This window comes from Gordionus sp. m RMFG-2023, chromosome 3 (genome assembly GCF_954871325.1).
Source record: "Gordionus sp. m RMFG-2023 chromosome 3, tfGorSpeb1-WG-v2, whole genome shotgun sequence".
Lineage (NCBI taxonomy): Eukaryota > Metazoa > Nematomorpha > Gordioida > Chordodea > Parachordodidae > Gordionus > Gordionus sp. m RMFG-2023.
Genome location: NC_088777.1, coordinates 15,052,735 through 15,073,040, shown reverse-complemented (window position 1 = coordinate 15,073,040; position 20,306 = coordinate 15,052,735). Strand labels below are relative to the sequence as shown.

At 25.2% G+C, this 20,306-nt stretch overlaps 1 protein-coding gene across 3 annotated transcripts in view; it reads left to right on the top strand.

The window, feature by feature from the left end:
• LOC135926428 (guanylate kinase-like) overlaps positions 1–18,326 on the top strand; it is a 38,106-nt gene extending 19,780 nt beyond the window's left edge. For 2 of the 3 annotated variants that reach the window (XM_065462302.1, XM_065462303.1), the window contains exons 2-8: positions 8,543–8,661; positions 8,813–8,854; positions 9,525–9,621; positions 10,228–10,375; positions 13,503–13,587; positions 13,823–13,908; positions 18,056–18,326. In XM_065462302.1, the coding sequence (XP_065318374.1) occupies positions 8,553–8,661; positions 8,813–8,854; positions 9,525–9,621; positions 10,228–10,375; positions 13,503–13,587; positions 13,823–13,908; positions 18,056–18,094 (606 nt within the window). In that variant the 5' untranslated portion in view covers positions 8,543–8,552 and the 3' untranslated portion in view covers positions 18,095–18,326. Of the gene's footprint in view, positions 1–4,898; positions 4,930–8,542; positions 8,662–8,812; positions 8,855–9,524; positions 9,622–10,227; positions 10,376–13,502; positions 13,588–13,822; positions 13,909–18,055 lie in introns of those variants that run through there. The other variant, XM_065462304.1, reaches the window with a different exon arrangement.
• Positions 18,327–20,306: the final 1,980 nt, after the last annotated feature.

Here is a 20,306-nt window from a genome sequence, read left to right as displayed (position 1 = left end):
ATTATTGATCCTATTAGTAAGGCAATTGGAACATCAATTAAACGTTTTAAAATTAAGGACTTAGTGGTTGATGAATCGAAAAAAATACAAGCAAAAATTATAAAAGAAACAAAAAACAAATTAATTTCATTAAAAATAGATTCCACCCAAAGATTAGGGAGAAATATTTTAGGAATAAATATACAATATATTAAAGGAAATAATATAATCTTAAGAAATTTAGCAATGAAGGAGATTAAAGAAAGTTCAACTTCTGAAAATATAAAAAGAATGATAATAGAAACTTTAAATAAATTTCATAAGAAACGTTTATACCATTACTACGGATAATGGTGCTAATCTAGTCAAATCTATTAAATTATTAAATGAATGTTCATTGGACGAAATGGATGATATAGATATAAATAATGATGATAATAATTTTAGTGAATTTGACATACCGGAGATAATAAAAGATTTTTCCACGAAGATATACTGTATCAGATGTGCAGCCCACACACTACAATTAGCTATTAATGATTCCCTCAAAAATAATATCTTTAAAACTATAATTGACAAAGCAAGGGATGTTGCTAAATATTTAAGAACTCCTACAATTGTACGAATATTAAAATCCATGAAAAGGCAAATGGCAATATTAGATTGCACAACCCGTTGGTCTTCTATCTGTATGATGCTAGAGCGATTAATAAGTTTAAAAGATTTCTGTGATGATTTTATTATAGGATCATGTGAAATCATTTTGTCAGAGGATGATTGGAATCAAATCAAAGACCTTACTAGGGTGTTGGTTTCTTTGAAAATTACTACATTACGATTGCAGTCAGAACAGTTGTGTTTATCCGATTTTTATGGCATATGGGTGAGATGTCGATTAGAATTAGAAAAATTTACATGTTCCTTTTCATACGAAATATTAGAAAACATGAAAATACGAGAGCAACAATATTTGAAAAATAGTGTTGTGTATGCCTCAATATATTTAGATCCTTGATTTAAGTATTGAGCAAAAGCAAATGGCAATAGACCATCTCGACGATTTATGGCATAACCATAACTCTATTATTAACAATATATTGGAGGCTTCAACATCTAATGGTTGTAGCGATAGTAATGATGATAGTAATATTGACGATCTCGAAATTTTATTATTAGATAGAGAAAAAAAAATAAAATTATCATCAAGATCAGATAGAAAGGTGAAAAAAATATCGATTGTATCTTTAATTGAAAAATTCTCAGAAGTTAAGAGAATTAATAGGGATAAAAATATTTTAACATTCTGGGAGGAAAATTCTTTAATATATCCTGAATTGTATACCTTGTCTAGATTCGTCATGGCTGTGCCGGCGACACAGGTACAATAATTTATATATTATAAAGATAACTATCTATTTTAGGTCAGCGTAGAACGTGGATTTTCTTCTTTGAAATACATATTGTCTAATTTACGTGGAAATCTCAAGGATGATATTTTAGAAGATATTATGATCGTTCGATTGAATAAAATATTTAAAATTTAAATTATTTCATTTTGAATTATGAATGTGTATATATATTGAAGTATAATAAAAATGAATGAAAAAAAAGTCTTATTTTGAGTCATTATTTTTATGTTCCCTGGACACGAACCCTGGACCCGGGTCCTTTAAAAATTTATTACAGGACCCGAACCCAGACCCGGACCCTTTTTTTTTGTTGAAGGGTTCACATCCCTGATATTAAGTGCGCTTAACCTCTCTGAGAAGCGTTCCGTTTTATAATTATAATTTGTAAAAAAAATTGTGAAAATGGATTATAAAATAAAATGATGGTATTGTTTATTCCTAGATTAGTAAGATTTTTTTATGTTGTTTTAAGGAGTTTTATCAATTTACAAGAAAGTTGTCATTAATCATATTTCCCAGTGAGGGAGGTTTAGCTCTTCCCCGTTGTCTACGCCACTGTTCAGAACACTTATTTAAAAACGATTTTATAAACTGTAAAATCCAAGCTGATAATAGTTATTCTTACCATATTCTCCATAATTAATAATAAATCGTTTATAATTATATTACCATTTTAATTATTTCATCTAAAACCGCATACAATTAAAATAAAGCCTAGCGAAGAATGATTTTAAAATTATTGGTGGATGTTTTAGAGAAAATAACTCAAAATTCCTATAAGTTCTTTGTAATAAGTGAAAAGGTAAGACATCTCATATACATTTCTTACGTAAATTTCTTAAATCTAGTTTTCATAAAAAAATTTAGATTTATTATTATTCAGCGAGATTTTTTAATGCCACTCTTCGCGGGTAAATAAAAATATGTTTTAAAAAAATATAACAAAAAAAAATGATGTATTTTAATTTTATTTTTATTATTCATGACATGAAGTCACCTAAACTCAATTACATTGTTATCAAATCAAATGAGAATATAGTATATTTAAAAAAGTTAACAAAATGCAAATATTTATATAATTATGAACCTTAAGGAATTTTAGAGCTATAATATAACAAAGTTAATTCAAGCAATTTTTTTTCCACCGTAACTTGAACCTCGAACTCATTTATATTTAAATTAATTGAGATTCATGCCGAGATATTATACTAAATCACGCCCCCCCCCTTCCCAAATAAACAGAAAAGATAAAAAGATATCTATAAAGATCGTAAAATATAACTTGAAATATTTTGATCACCACCTGTAGTATGCCTAATTCTCTTATTATATTACATACTTCATTAAATTCACTATGAGTAAAATGCTCTCCTTAATATTAGGAACTCAATAAATAGCAATATTGTGATCACATGTATTTATATCGTTTTTTCTTTTTCAAACATATTTTTATATTCAGATCTTATAGAATATTTGACTATATGACCAGGTCAAATATTCCCCCGTTTAATTGACCCGTCAAAATCTAGTCATTTGACTGGTTAATTGACTGACTGCTAACCCTGGCCAAAATTGATTGATAAATTTATAAATATTAGGTCTAGTGTTGTTAAACGGCTCATTTTGAGCCAATTTTTAAAAACGGCTAACTCAATATTTTAGCCAGAAAAATATTGCCTAAGCCTAGAGATTTTTTAATAGATGTTCAAACCTTTGTTCCTTCTACAAACAAAATCTTCAGTCTTGCTTAATATTATTCAGGATGAAATATTGAGTTAGTTGTTTTTAAAAATCGGCTCAAAAAGAGCCGTTTAACAACACTAATTAGGTCATCAGACATTAAATAGGAATGCTACCCAGATATCAATTTCGCCAGTAAATATCAAGATTTTACTAATAAACTCAATGATTAATATATTGATAAAGCTGAGTTCCTTGTGCGCGATTATTATAAAATAAGAACTTCGAAAAAAAGGATAGGATAGCGAAAAAGTGTATTTCAATAACAAATTTCATAAACCAGATCTAAGTTAATTAATCATTATATAAATTTTTTAAGGTTAAAAGAAAATTACAAACTATGTGAATTAAAAAAATATTATTCAAATAATATAATTATAAAAAAATGATTCAAAATAAATTAGTAATTATTAGCAATTATCGCGATATTAAATTCTCTATAATATCTTCGCGATATATGTTTCGCGAAATAATTGTCGCTACATTGTCTTCGCGATTTGGGTTTCGCGATAATAACTTCGTTATAAAATTTTCGCGATTATTGATTCGCGATAAAAGTTTCGCGGTAATGTATTCGCTTAAAATGTTTCGCGATAAAAGTTTCGCTATAAAATTTTCGCGATAAAAGTTTCGCGGTAATGTATTCGCATTAAAGGTTTCGCGATAAAGGTTTCGCTATAAAAAATTCGCGATATTTGTTTCGCTATATTGTATTCGCGGTAATGTATTCGCTATAAAGGTTTCGCGATAAAGGTTTCGCTATAAAAAATTCGCGATATTTGTTTCGCGATATTGCATTCGCGGAATAGTATTCGCTATTATGGATTCGTGATAAAAGTTTCGCTATAAAATCCATTCGCGATAAACGACATTCGCGAAAAAGTGTTTCGCGATAAAAGTTTCGCTGAATTGACATGGAACCAAATAAAAGGGAATTTAATTATATCTTGATTGTAATCTAAATTATTATTCAAAGTGGGCGGGTCTAGGAGGGCACAGGAATATTTTTAACAATGCACTATTTATCCGCAATTTGAAAATTTTGACCTGGAAACCCTGTTCACATTATTTAATAAATATATATTTTATTATATCATATTTGATATTCCTGGCACAAAAATCCATTTATTTTTTTCCAAAATTATATATAAGATTAATTCATTAGGAGATCAGGCGTTCCCTCTCTACTTTGTACTGTAGGCTAATGTATAGGGCTTAGAAGGGGCAGGAATATTTTTATCCAAAATAATAATATAGGTAGTCCTGAGGAGTCAGGAATATTATTATCAACGCAAAATATTGACTGACAAAACTGATTATGACTTACGTACGATAAACTCTATTGTGTTTATGAATATATTTTAACATTTTATTTTTAGTAAATTTACCAACCAAGGGCATCCTACTATAAATAGTAGGATTTTTTTGATATCCTTTTAAAAAGACCTGTTGTTGTAAATTTAACTAGAATATAATTTAAATAATTATAAACAATTAATTCTTTAAAATAATTATTGTTTAAAAAATAAGAATATATTTTTAATATTTCTACTATTATTAACTTTCTTTCACATCCGTTTTTTTGATTTATAAATATTTATCCTTATTAAAAAATAAAAACTATATTTCCATTCCCCCTTCCATCTGTTTTTTTCCAAAAAATTATTATTTTTCATGATAATAATTTTTTTATTTAAATCATTTAAGTAAAGATTAAAAAAATGTCTTCCATGAGATTTCAACATTTATAATTCCAAAGTGCCGATAACTGAGAATTTTGCCGTCGGAAGAAATTAATTAAGTAAGTTATTTTAATGATATACTGGCCATCCGTCAAGATAAAAATAATTAAAACAGATATATTTTGACAAAGTAAATAACAGTGTTTTTATGAAAACACCGCTAAACGCTTCTACTCAATTTGTAAGCAATTTTACTCATTATTTTCAAATAAAATGAAATTAAAATACATGTGAAACCGGGGCAAAATGAGTTAAGTGTTTATTTTACTCTTACATATCTTACACTTTTTTTTGGATAAGGGGGCAGGCCTATCTTTCAGCATAAGAGTTCTATATAGGCATAAATATCATATGAGATAATTCAAAATTGAGTGCAAAATCGTCACAATCCTATTTTAAAAATATTATTCAATTAATATAATTATAAAAAAATGTTTCGAAATAAATTAGTCATTATTAGCAATTATCGCTATAATATCTTCGCGATAGTTGTTTCGCGATATTGTATTTGCGGTAATGTATTCGCTTTAAAGGTTTCGCTATAAAAAAATCGCGATATTTGTTTCGCTATATTGTATTCGCGGAATAGTATTTGCTATTATGGATTCGCGAGTCGCCATAAAAGTTTCGCCATAAAATCCATTCGCGATAAACGACATTCGCGATAAAAGCTTCGTGAAAAAGTGTTTCGCGATAAAAGTTTCGCTGAAATGTATTTACTGGCTATAACATATTATTTAAGAATTATATTATAAATATGAAATACTTGCAAAAGACCAATCTTATATATTTCTTCAATTTTTAGGTATATAAAAATTAATTATACATTAATTTAATTAGTATTATTAACATTTACACATTTTGACCAATTTTGAGAGAAATCGGTTCAATAGATAAAAAGTTAAAGGGTGGTGGCCAGTCTTTAAACATGGCCATTTATGGCACATTTCCCCTAATGGTAGAACAAAATTTTGACATGATTTGTGTTCTCCTATGTATGCAGAGCCTAAATAATGATTTCACAAATTTACACAAAATTGATATTATAGATTTACTTTTTATAAAATAATAATATTCTTTAAATAAAATTATTTATTATTTTTTTTAAAAATAATGGGTTTTTGTGCCGGGTCTGTGCTCGGGGTTCGTGCTCAGAGCTGGTTTAGTCGATATTTTCGACCCAAACCCCGGGTCTGGGCTCTACACAACCAACCAATTAACAACACTAATATGGCATCATTGTAAAATAGCATTTAATATTTTTTTATAAACGATTTTTAAAAAATATATTTAAACGCTTTTAAAACCTGGGGATTCCTATTATTAAATTATATTTACTTTGATTTTGCATTTTTCTTTTTAAAAAAAAATGAAATATAAATTAGCCTACAAACGAAGATATTGATGAAAAGCTGGGTTAATTTAAATATATTTATTTTTGGCCGAGATCGAAACTGGTCTATAGTTACGAAATTGATTTAAAAGTTTTATCTATAGAAAAAATAATTAATTTGAGCTGTAATTTTATAATTTTTTAATCAGATACACTTAAATTAATTTTTAAAAAGGAAGATTTAATAATCCCTTAATAGGCTGAATTACCAAAAATAAAATATTAAAATATATTTTGACGAGATAAGATATATTAACCTTTCAATACTCGGTGAAAAAAATATTAGTACTCGGGTGGGGTTTAATAGACCCCAATTTCAAATGTATATATCTCCAGTTACATTCATTATTTTCATTTGATATTTGGATATAAGATAGATCTAACCTTAAGCTTGATAAAATATTTTTATTTCTTTAGTCTAGATTAAAGATGATGAAAATAATTATAATTTGTGCCAAAATTTTCTAAAAAAAGCCTACTTTTTTTAAATTTCAAATATAAAATTAAAAAAAAATAACTTATCCATCATATAATCGTGATAATTCATAATATGGATCTTTATTCTTCGATATAAAAAAAATTATACTAATACATTCAAATATAAAAAAATATAGTACATTGAAATATGCTAAATTTGACATGCAAAACATTTATTACATTAAATATTAATGTGTTCTAAACATAAATTTATTTTACATATTAGACAAAAATATTTTGTTTTTTTATAAGGAGTATAGTTTTGTGCCATATTTTGATAATTTGTTTGGCATGTATTGCCTGAATGGGCATTACCATGAAATGCTGGAAGCATTTCATCTGGGGTTGCATATTCTGATATTGTATAAGATCTGTAGCAGTTATCAACAAATTCTTGATGTGAGTTGTTTTGTCTACCATTTTTCTTTCTTCTCTTGTTAATATGTCATCAAATCTATTGCATGAATTAGAAATCTGAATATTTTGAGTGTCATTGTTGCTCTAAATACAATTCCAAACCCATCAGATTTCCATAAATCTGAAATATTTTGATGATTTGATTTGAAAATTCCAGCTAAATAAAGTTTTCCCAATAATGCTTTGAATTCTATTACATCAACCTCTAGTAGAACTTTCATATTGATCAGTGTAGTTTTTACTTATATATAATTTTAATTTTTTCATTTGTGATAAATAATTTCTTCAATTTTTGGTGATATGAACAAATCAAAACATTTTTCTGGGGTGTCAACTTCTTTCCCATATTCTTTTATTCCTGGCATATGAAAAATTAAATTTTGTTGACGTGTTCTTCTTTGATTTACAATCTTTTTTGCATTGAGTCACCTTATTTTTAGCTAATTTTACAGAGAAATAGATATGATAACTAATTCCATATTTACCGAAATAATATTTTAGTTTATTGTCTGTTTCAACTAGCATATCTTCATCTAATTCAGATTGTGTATCATGATCACTATCATAAATAAATCTTCTCCTACTATCAATTACATAGTCATAATCACCTCAAATAAAATGATATTACTTCTTAAATAATTTTTTATTTACTATCAGAATCTGCAAAAATCATAGTATATGATAAAAATAATTTGAGAAATGAGCCAGATGGTGAAAATAAGAATAAAACTCCACCAAAAAAAATGTTCAAATTTTCTTTTTCATATATCTCATTCAAAATAAAAGATATTTAAATTTTGTTTTAATAAATTTTATAATATAGTAGTATATATTTATAATTATAAAAATTAAAAAAAAAAATTCATAAAAAATTACAAATTTATTCTGGTGGGGTCTCACAAACCCCAATCAGTCACAAAATGCTTATATCTTAAAAACTACTCAACCGAAATATATGAAATTTGGAATATAGATTCTAAGATATATTTAATGAAGCCACTGAAGAATCCAGATCATAATATTTAACCCTTTTTATGTAATATCATTTCTAGCATGCCTGGGGTTTCATATACCCCACCAGAGTATTGAAGGGTTGATATTAATAATAATATAAGTGCATATTTTAAGATTTTTTCTTATGTATTATATTTATATCATATTTGACATCCCCTTTCTTTGTATATACACACAAAGCAAAATTAAGAAATTTCTTGTAGCCTTAAACTGGTACAAAATGAGAAGAGAGAAAATATAGTATACTATTTGATAAATGATAACCTCCTTGATCTCTTTAATGATTAGCAATATAATTGTTAAGATGTGTGTTTGATAAGTTCAACTAATACTTATGAATTAATAATATTATCTTTTTAAAAAATACATAGTTAATTTAACATGGACCTAAAACCTGTCGTGCTATGTGGACCTTCGGGTGTCGGCAAAAGCACTTTCATCAAGAAATTGCTTCAAGATTACAAAGATGTTTTCGATCTTAGCATATCTCGTAAGTAATATAGTAATTCATGTTTTGGAAATATTGATTTCAGGGGGGGGGGGGGGGTTAGAAGTAAGGAATAGAGATAAATAAATAAAAACTGAAAAAAAGATTAGAATACTAGAAAGATATAATATTTTTTTAATTTTGTTGAAAACAGACACATCAAGAAAACCCAGGAAGGGTGAAATCGATGGAAGAGGTATTTGATATGAATATATTTTTAAAAATATTTTCTACAAATGTTTTTCGATGATACCATAATTTATAATAAAATATTATAATATGGGTTGGAAGTCCGCATAAAATCCGTATACCTACAAAGGACCGATTTTTTTTTGAGACTAAATTTTATTATTCGAAGATATTTTGCCCAATATAATTTCATTTCATCGAAATATTAATTTCCTTCAATAATAAGATGTTGAAGTCAACGTTCATCAACCTGACATAAAAAGAAATTTAGTTTTATAATTATTTTATCATTAGTTTATGGGCTAGGGCTATGGCTACTTCTATTTGTATTTTCTAAAATTATCTTTATAAATAATATATATATACTTAAAAGCTGATATACATTTTTCTTTCTTTTATTTTATCGGTTTAGAAATTTTTTTTTAAATACATAGCATGGAAGTTAAAAAAAGAAGTTAATTTATGATGGTTAAATATCATTTTATATCAGTTCAATATAAAAGTATCTTCCTGGTATCGGGTTCAGTGTATCTCTATCAAAATTGACTAACTTATACCTTAGAAAAAAATAATCATTTTGTAAAAAAACGGCTTATATAAAAGTTATAAATTTTATAGATAATCAATTTTCGATGGTTATCTTTTAAAAAACAACTATTTTTTATGTATGGTTTTAGAATACCATTTTGTTTCGAGAGAAGAAATTAATAAAGGGATATTGGACGGGGAATTCATAGAGCACGCCGAATTTTCTAATAATATATACGGTACCAGGTAATACATATATTTTTTTTTTATCTGATCTCTGATATTTATTAATTATTTAATTGAATAAATCCTTCATTCTTTCTTTTAATCTCCTATCATTTCTTTGATCGACAATAATTTCATTTGTTTCCTAATTTGAGTCATTTTTATTGTAATTTTTAATATTTAAATCATTTATAGCGCCTTTTTTTAAAAAGATTTGATTTTGCTTAAATTATATTACAATGTTTATAGTACTCGGTGTAAGAGTTTTACAGAACTCGAGTTGTGGTGGTAAAATATGAGCTGGATTGAGACGCGTGAGTTAGCTAGAATTGTGGGCTTCAAAGTACTTAACTTACACTATGAATTTCAAACAATTTTTGTCTTAAAAATTTTGAATAAATTTTAATTATATATTAATTAAAGTTAACAAAATTTTATAACAGAATTGTGTAAAATTCATAGCAGTAGTATACACATCCTGAGGTACAATTCTGGTAAAATTAAGTCTTTATAAATTATTATTTTTTTAAAACATGTGCTAAGTAATTTAAATTCTTATTCGCATTGCCTTTAATTCCAGTATGCTCTACGATATATATTTAATAATTTGTTCCCTTAAACCAAAAGCAAAAAAGCTATAAGAGACATACAGAAGACTGGTAAAATTTGTATTTTGGATATAGACGTGCAGGGTGTGAAACAGCTTAAAAATCTCGGAGATAAACATTTCGCGCCCATATACATTTTCATAATGCCACCGGATATGAAAACATTGGTTATTTTTGTTATTTTTCATTAACTCTAATCAATCACTGGATTTGATTCTTACTGATTGACTAATGCTAAGTCTCCACCTCAATTTTTTTAAATATAGTTTTACAAGAGTTAAGCCATTGAAAGAATGGTAAATTCTGGTGCAAAACGATTCCTCTAGATAATAATAATAATTGAATGATAGCGTTTCCTAGACAGGAATTTATATGTTAGCGGCAATGTGTTTTTTCCGGCAATGTATTATTTTTTCAATTTTAAATCATATTTTGAAAGCGTTTTTTTTTGAATTTAAAAATAGGATTTTACCGGAAATGTATTCCATCATGCTTGGAATACCTTCCCTAGGAAATTCAGATAATTTTATAATGAGCTTTTGAACCTAATATAATTTATATAATTTCTTCCACAGATTTTTCATATAAATTATAAATAACTAAAATTTAAAGGTAAAATTATCTACAATTCATAAGATGGGTATTCTAAACATGCTGGAATTCAATTCCGGTAAAATCAGATTTTTAAATTTAAAAAAACGCGCTAAAAAATTGTTTTAAAAATAACACATTGCCGGATAAAAAATATTGCCGCAAACATATATAAATAAAACTAGCAGTGGCGTACCAATGAAAAATAAAAAAAAAAAAAATTTTTAAATTTTAATTTAATAAATTCTTAATAAACGCTTGATTTTTATGTTTTAAATTTATTATAAATAATAATAGATATACACATTTGATTATTTTTATATTTATTAAATAAATTTTATATTATTTTGCATTTCATAAAAGTTGTCTAGTTTGTCATATTCCATTTTATAAAAATGTATATTTCTCATTTTCAATATGAAAAAACAATCATCAAGCAAGGAAAAAGATTCAACAGATGCCGAAAATCTTTTGCAGGCTATTATTAAGCCACAGTTTTTAATTTCAATTCAATGTGTTTATTTTTTATTTAATTATACATCTGATTTTAGCAAAATGCTACAAAAAATCGATTTGGATTTAAGGGAGATTATGAATAGAGCAAAGGATATTGTTGAAATATTAACAAATATCAGAGAGAATGTGGATGAAAAATTTCATGAAATATATGAAAAGGTAAAGGAGATTGCTAATATATTTGGAATTGAAATTTTTAAACCTAGAGTAGTCTCTAGACAATCCAATCGATCAAATATTGATGCATCTACGATTGAGGATTATTATAAAATAAACATTTTTATTCCCCTTATTGAAACATTTTTATTTCAATTAAAAGAAAGATTTATTAGTCATAATTATATTTTAAAAAGCTTTTATTTTCTTTGCCGGTTGAGTCTAAACTGTTGATTACACTTGAAACACGAGAGGATAAAAAATCTCAGAGTTTTATGCTGATGATTTAGGGTTCATATGATAAGTTACTTCGTGTTGTCGAATTTTGGTATAAAAATCTTAACAGAATAGGGTTTTCTTTGAGACCAAAAAATGCTCTGCAGGCCCTTTCCACGTGCAATTGCATTTTAGATTCCCTGCCTAATATCAAAACATTATTAATTATTTTAGCTACTTTGCCAATTAGTACCTGCACTAATGAAAGGTCTTTTTCAACTTTAAAAAGGTTAAAAACCTATTTAAGAAACACAACCGGTGAAAAACGTTTAAATGGATTAGCCCTATTGAATATTTATAAGGAGAATATTTTAGATAAAAATTTGATTCTAGATGCATTAGCAAAATCTCAGAGAAAAGTAGATCTCTCTTTTTAAATTCAAATCAAAAAATAGCAATAAAATTTTATTCGTTTTAATATATAATCAATTTTTTTTTGTAAAAAATGTATTATTTATAAGATAATATCATCATATTTTTTTAAATACCATTATTTTCATAAGAATTACACATATTTTATATAATTGTAAAAAATTACTTTTTTTTTAAATAGAGTCTTTATACATTATAATTTTTAATATTAAAATCTGTATTATATAAAATATCAACATTTTGAAAATATTTTAATTAATAAAAATATATACAAGATTAAATAAAGGAATGTAAAATATATAATAAAATACCCTAAAATTTTGTTATATGAATATATAAAACAATTTTAACAAATACAAAAATATAAGCAATTAACTGGTCAAAAAAAATTGGATGTGGGGGCGAAGCCCCCCCCCCCCCATGATAAAATCTTGGCTACGCCACTGAAAGCTAGTGATGCACTGGATTTAAATTTTTCAACCGACCGGACTGATTCCAATTTTTATTTCTGTCAGAGATCTAATATAATTTTTTTTAAAACTCTTTTATATTTAGAATTTAGTTTTTATAAAAAATCAAATCATAAAAATTAAGTAATTTATCCTCAATAAATAGTATTAATTTGTTTCGATAATATAATAAATGATCAAATATGTATTTGATAAAAAATATAAAAATGAATTATTTAAAAGTTTATAATTTCTAATCAAAGTTTGAAAAATAATTTTCAAATATTTATGTGTAAAGATTTTTTTTACTTTAAAATTTTTGATCAAAGATATTTTATGCATAAAAATTCCAAATGATTTACTATAGAAAATTTTGGGATTTTTAAATAAAATTTATTCAAAAACATGTTTAAAAAAAACTATAGTTCTGAGTTTTATTTATAAGACAAAAATTAACATTTCTATTTTTTCTGACCTTTGACATATTACTTTAACCAATTATTTTAAAAATGTAACCTGTAATTAAATTGTAATTTTAAATTTTATCGATATAAAAATGAGGTATTAAAATAGATATATTTATTCAAGAAATAATTGCACTTGGAAAAATAAATTTTTTTAATTTTTAACATATATGCCTACAAATTAAAAAAAAAAATTTAAAACAAATGCGAAATATGTCAAAAATTAAATGAATATAATGTTTTATGTTATTTTCATAGAACCGGCTAGACCCAATATCCATATATAAAAAACAATCAATTACGGCATCATAATAATTTTACTTTTAATTAAAACGATTTAAATAGCATAAATCTTTTAAATTACCCCTTGGGTTAGTGGAAAACCTCTCAAGGTCGAAAATAAGAAAGTATCACTTACAATCTTTCAGATTTTCATTTTACCATCTGATATATCTTTTTATTTGTTAAAGGAAGAGAGATTGAGAGCCAGGAAAACGGATAGTGAAGAGGCAATCATCAAGAGACTAAATACTGCCGAACAAGAAATCAAATATGGTAAGGGGTTTTTTTTATTATCTCTATTTAAATTTGTAAACATTTCTGCTCATTCGCAAAAAAGAGTTTTCTATTTATAGCTTGAGACACGCTTGCACCAAGTTCCGTGTTATATGAGGTTGAAATGAGGTATCGAAACTTGCGCGATTATTTTCCAATTGATTTGTTGTTTTTTAAGACTATTGTTTACAAAAAGAAAGAAAGAAACCATAAAACTTATTTTTTAATTTCTTAGCTAAAGAACCTGGTAATTTTGACGCTGTCATTAAAAACGACGATTTCGACAAAGCGTATTCACAATTCTTAGATTGCCTCAAAGAAGTTTTTAATATTTTTTTTATCACTTTAACCTCTTTTTTTTTTTCGAGTGCGATGTAAAAGTGGTTATTAATAAAAAATAATAAATATATAATATGGGAAATGAAAAAATCGATTCCTATTGGAGGAGAATTTGCATTGTTACACGAACTGAGAAGAAATTATTAACTAAAATATGGCGCGTTATCAAGAGTATGTTAAAAAAATATGGAATCCTGTGGGAATCGAACTATTATACCGGAATAAAGCTTATGAGACATAACCTAATTTTAATATCAAATCATTAAAAGGAACGAACCGAACCTTAGATGATTTTTCTGAACTGGTGTAAACCCGTTTTATTTATATGTATATAAATTTTAATTTAAGACCATATGTTTGATAAGTAAGAGATTTTTATTATTTTTTGTAAAGATAATTTTTGCTAAATTTTGAAAGGATTTTTTAATATTTTTTGTTGTTTGATTATATTTTAATTTTAATAATTTACCTTTATATGATAATATAATTTTTATTAAACATAACAAATTACAATTTATATTATTGGTATACTTTTTTTATAGTGTGTGTGTGTGTTATGTTGTATATTTCCTTATAAAATGAGTTCACATTTTTGCGTATATTTTCTATACTTTTGTTTAAGAAAAATTTGATATAAATATCAGAGACCTGCAGAGGTGCCACTTGGACGACCCGGATTTTTCTAAAAAAAATTTTTTTTTAATTTTTATAGCTAAAAATGGCATTTAAAATATTTGAGTTTGAAATATATGGCCCAGTCCGAGTATTTAAAAAAAAATTTTAGGCCTGGCCCGGGTATATTTAAGAAAATTAAAATACAGCCCGGTTCGTGTACCCAGGCCGGGCTTAGGATCGGGTCTGCAGGTCTTTGATAAATATTAAATAAAATTTTAAAACCCGAAAAGAAACCTTTACAATTTTCTTCCGTAAACGAACTGAAACTTTTTTAATTTTTTGCCCCTGAGCCTTAACCTTTATAGATAACGGTTCGGATCTCTTTAAAAACATTTAATAATATATCTAGTATAGTTAAATTGAAAATGTGCTAAAGAAGTATATAATAGAAATCATGAAAAATACAAAATTATAAATGAAAGTAAAAAAACAAGGGAATCATCATAGATTAGACCTGTGCGCCAAAGCCTAAATTTACGTCGGCTGTTTTTGAATAATTTTTATCGGCGTTCGGCTGTGCGCCTATTTTGCCCCGCCTAATAATTTAGCAGCTGTCGTGGCATGCTATTAAAAAAATATTTTAATGAATTTAATTTATAATTTAATGTATTACATTTTTTTAACAATGTATTTGGGTGCTCTTAGTTCTAACATTGTTAATATAGTTTAATTCATTTCTTAAATTATTTTTTGTCTCACTCCTATTTAAATTTATGTAATTTTCTAATTCTCAGAAATAGACTAAGGAATTTCATTTTTATTCAGATCAGAGTCAGATAAACAACACATTTTAGTGAAATTCTATTGATTTTTATTAAAACATATTGCAAGTAAAATATAAAGGAAATATAATAAATTAGAAATCAGATTTAGTAAAATTATAATTATCATGAATAAATAGTATTTTATCAAGATCCGTGGGACATAAAGAAGTCCCTTTTTTCATTGAGTATTTATCCAACTATGGAAAAAATTCTTCTACTGGGTATAGTGATTGTAGGTAACATAGAACTTTGCTAAATTAGCAAGCCTAGGAGGTTCTAGTGGCTTTTTTTTCTAAAGAGTTAGTATATTCTCTTCTGGTATACTAATACATTCTTGCTATATATTGCTAATGTTATCATAATCGTTGCTTGAAAGGAAATGCGAGCTATTTTAGTTATATATCAACTAAAGTTTTATTTAATTAAAAATTGCAATGTTGTAGAATTCGAATTTAAATATTCTGAAACAAGCTAAAGATTTTTTAATCTCGGATCAAGTAGTTTTGCTAATATTTAATGTTTAAAATATAATTTTATTTATAAAAATTTAATATAAAATAAATTACTTAAATTTCAGTAATTGGAAACTTATGGTCAAGCTTTTTTTAGATCTCTTGTTGCATTGCAATTTATATTATCAGCCTCACAGATATCTAAATGTCATCAAGGTATGGATCAGAATCATCAATATATCCTGTCTCATAAATTGATTGCAGACATTTACGATGCTTATCCTCAATTTCATATTCCAAATCAGCTAACTAGATATCTGAGGGCTGAAATGATTTCTCTAATTTTTTTAATCAGAATATTAAATCTGGCAACTTTTTTATGCCATCAACTGTAGCTAAATTATTAAGTCCATGATCTAAACTTAAATGATGCTCATAATCCCCCAATCTGACTTGACATTAACCCCAGCATAGTTACCATCTATATTATTTTGTTTTTTAAATGGAATTCCTCTTCTCTACTATCCATCTCAGATAATATGGTTTCAGCAGTATGCTTTTGCGTCACGCTTCTAGTTGCCAAAATATTTTAAATCAAAATTTATATTTAAATGACGAAGACTAAACGTGATGATCTGTTAATAAATTAAAAATGATAGTAGATAATTTTAATCCAGAATCAATCAGATTTTAAAATGCGCCTTTAGATTATGAATAAACATAATCTAGTGCACCCCGACTAATGGTTGTCCTATCAGGCAATTTTGACGAGAAATCAAATATTATATTTTTTTAGAAAATTTATATTTTAACTTTCATTTTATTTAAACTTCAATCTTTAGAAAATCAGTTATTCCTTTATTGTCTATAGAATCAAATGGCTTAAATCTATGCATAACATCAAAATATAATTTTATTAGATTTTATACATTAAAAAGATATTTAAAAAACATCATAATAACTAAAACTGTAATAAATCAAATTTTTGATAAAGGTTTATATAAATAATTTTTTTATATATATTAAGTTTATACATTAAAAATATACTCAAAAAAACATCAATTAAAGCTGGCAATAAACAAACAAGGGTGGTTAAAACGTGTAAGTCCATAAAAAATAAATATATATTAATATTTGTGTAATTATTAAATATGATGTATGAATATGAATGAATGTAAATGATATACACTATTTTATTATATGCCAATAGAATACAATTCATATCTTAATTTTATTCGTGTCAACATTCAAATTTAAATAATATATAAAGATAATTAAATATCATTCTAAAAATTAAACACGCCGAGCCGCCACCATAAAAAAATCGACCGCAAACCTGACCACGCCGTTCATCTCAATCGGCTTTTCCGGCGTGAATAAAATTGCTGGCGGCGCATAGGTCTACTTGAGATACATGAAATAGAGTAGAAAAATGCATAATATATGAATGAAAATAATAAAACAATGAAACCATCATCACTAGAGACAGGAAATAGAATTGGAAAAAAAGATTAATAAATTATATATTTTCTATATGCATTATATTCTGAAAAATTACGCCAGGCTCTCTAACCATCCAACCTAAGGTAAATTATTTTACTGGTAGAATTTTATTAACGTTAAGTATCCTGGGAATTGTAAAAAAATCAATTTATAAGATTGATAAATATTGTGTTAATGAACTAGACAATGGTATTTATAGAAATATACCTCGTATATTATTCCGCATAGTTTCGGACATAATCAATATATTTAGATTTGGGGCCCTAGATTTTTTTAAAACACTTGAAAATTTCGCCTTATTTCAGGTGATCCTCTGGAGGGATTTTACCTTCATCATATGATTTCATTTAAGATAGGCAGGTCAGGTTTTGTCAGCTTAAGGGACCCTCTTTCGTTTATTTTATTGTATTTTTTATATGTTATTTTAAGATTCAGAAATTTTTAACTTTATATCTATTTTTAAATTTATTTTCCTTTTTAAATATTTATTTAGATTTTTTATATACCTTGCTAAAATTAAATATATTTGAACAAATTTTTTTTATCGTTTATCTACTCTTTAGCTTATTTATACAAGAGTGATTTTTAAATAAAAATTAGAATTTTTTTTTAAAATAAGAATCGATGATTATATTTCAATCCCTTCCAAAAGTGGAGATTATTAATTCAGCTGTATGAAATACCTTAAAATTAATTTTACTATAATTTATTATAAAAAAAATATATAATTTATAGACAATCAATGAAGCTGGACGTCTCAAGCTAAAAGTCTAAACCTGATCATTTTTTTACCTACAATTTCTTTACAATATAAATCAAATCCTTAGGGTATATTTAAAATTATCGGTAAATGATGTATTACAATTTAAATCGCAAATATAATTTAATATACAAAATTGCTGTTGTGATTTATAGGATTTTAAGTTTCACGAAATTCGGCTACCAAGAAATTTATATTATCACAATTAATGATAAAGTATCTATTTACCCCAAAATATTGGGAATTGTATAATTTTATAAAATTATAAATATATTTAATATAAATTTAAATAAATATACTCGGACAAATATTATACTCTTAATTCAATAATATATAGTATTTGTAAAGTTTTTTTGCAAAAACAATATTTTATCAATTATTTATTTTAGTATTTAAAAAACTTTTATTTATAATCACGAAAACGTTTTATATTTTGTGACAAATATAATTATTTATGAAATAAAATTATTAGCTACAGAAAATGGGTCAATTCTTAGTCTATTTTATCTATAATCCGCTATTTAGTGCGGCCTTTTTAAAAAAAAATCCTACTAATTTGTTTTTCAATTGAGGTATTAAAAAACATTTGCCATTCATAATAAATCGATTCTATAATTTCCTATTTTCCTCGCGCGCTTATAATTTTCCTTAAGAATAAATTGTTAAAAATGAAAGATAAAACATTATTCTTAAATAGATTACAAAATATTATTCACTAGATAAGTTATATCTTTATATAAAATTTACATTAATAAATGTAATTTCATAAAAATATAGGTAATGAATATCTTAAATATATATTCAATATTGAATTAAGAGATATATATATTAAGAAAAAATAAGGAATAAAGATAGAAAATCTATTAATGCTGCTATAACTTATAAAGAATTAAAATTATATTAAATGACATTCCACATAATTGTTATAAATAATTTACAAGGTTTTTATTTTAAATATATAATTTTTTATAAGATTTAAATAAATTTTTGTAAAAAATATTTCAATAACAATATATGACATTATTTAAGGTTTGTAGTTCTAAGATATTCGTGAAATATTCATTCATATAACAATAATCATGGATAGTTATCTAATAATTTCCTTAAATTCATTAAATACCATATTTTTATTTGGTAAAAGAAATATAAATTAATATATTTATATCAAATAATATTGCTTAATTAATAAAAAATCCTTTGAATAAAAATTATAGATAAAAATGTTTTTAGTAAACTCAACAAAAAGATATTGCAATATCAAACTATCTTATCTTTAGAATATAAAATCCATAATTAATCGAATACTTTATTTGAGTAAATATGTTTCATCTGGTTTTATTGCATAATATGATATTTAAATAACAACTTGTTCACTTCAATCGTTTAAGACGCCATTTAATTGTTAAAAAAATATCGAAAGCAAAATCGTATGCAATAAAAAAAGTTATTTAAGTAGTATTTATTTTTTCTAGCTTTGAAAAAACGTTGTATTTGGGAATGGCCTTATAAACATTAACTGAATATTTTAAACTAAACTATATTGCAAAATTCATTTCGCGGCAAACATTATCCTCGTGTCAATTATTTTGAACTAATCCATGATGATATACTGCATTTTAAGGCTACTTTTTGTGTTTAATCTATTTAGTAAATTTAATTCATTGGAGTCAAGTCATGTCTCATTTTACTCAAAATTTTTTGATTTTTAGCCAATTTGAAATATTTTTACAAAGTTTTTCAAAATTCCCGATATTCCAAGGACGGGAATTTTATATTGACAGTTGCTGTTCCACGTTTATATGTACACCGATAATTGTATTAGAATGCAAAAATATATATTTTCGACAAAAATGAGTAAGAAATATAGAAATAATAATTTAAAAATATTTATACATTTTAGACTACTGATAAGTTGGTGACAATTTACTTGAATTTCTATTTTATTTATTACTTTAAAAATATAATTATTATAGGATTGATTATATGAGAATGAACAAGTATAAATAATATTAGTTGTAATTCTATTTATGAATGAGTAACAATTGTATATTATCCTTTTTTTAAAGACAAAAATAGATATAATTAGGTGCTTGAAATATTTTTTAACCTTTTCTAGCCATAATTAGATAAAATTAAGTAGTTATAAAAGAATACATATACATATACTTGCTCAAATTAAATGATAATTTTTGATATAATATTATCTCATATTATTCAAATTTCTTA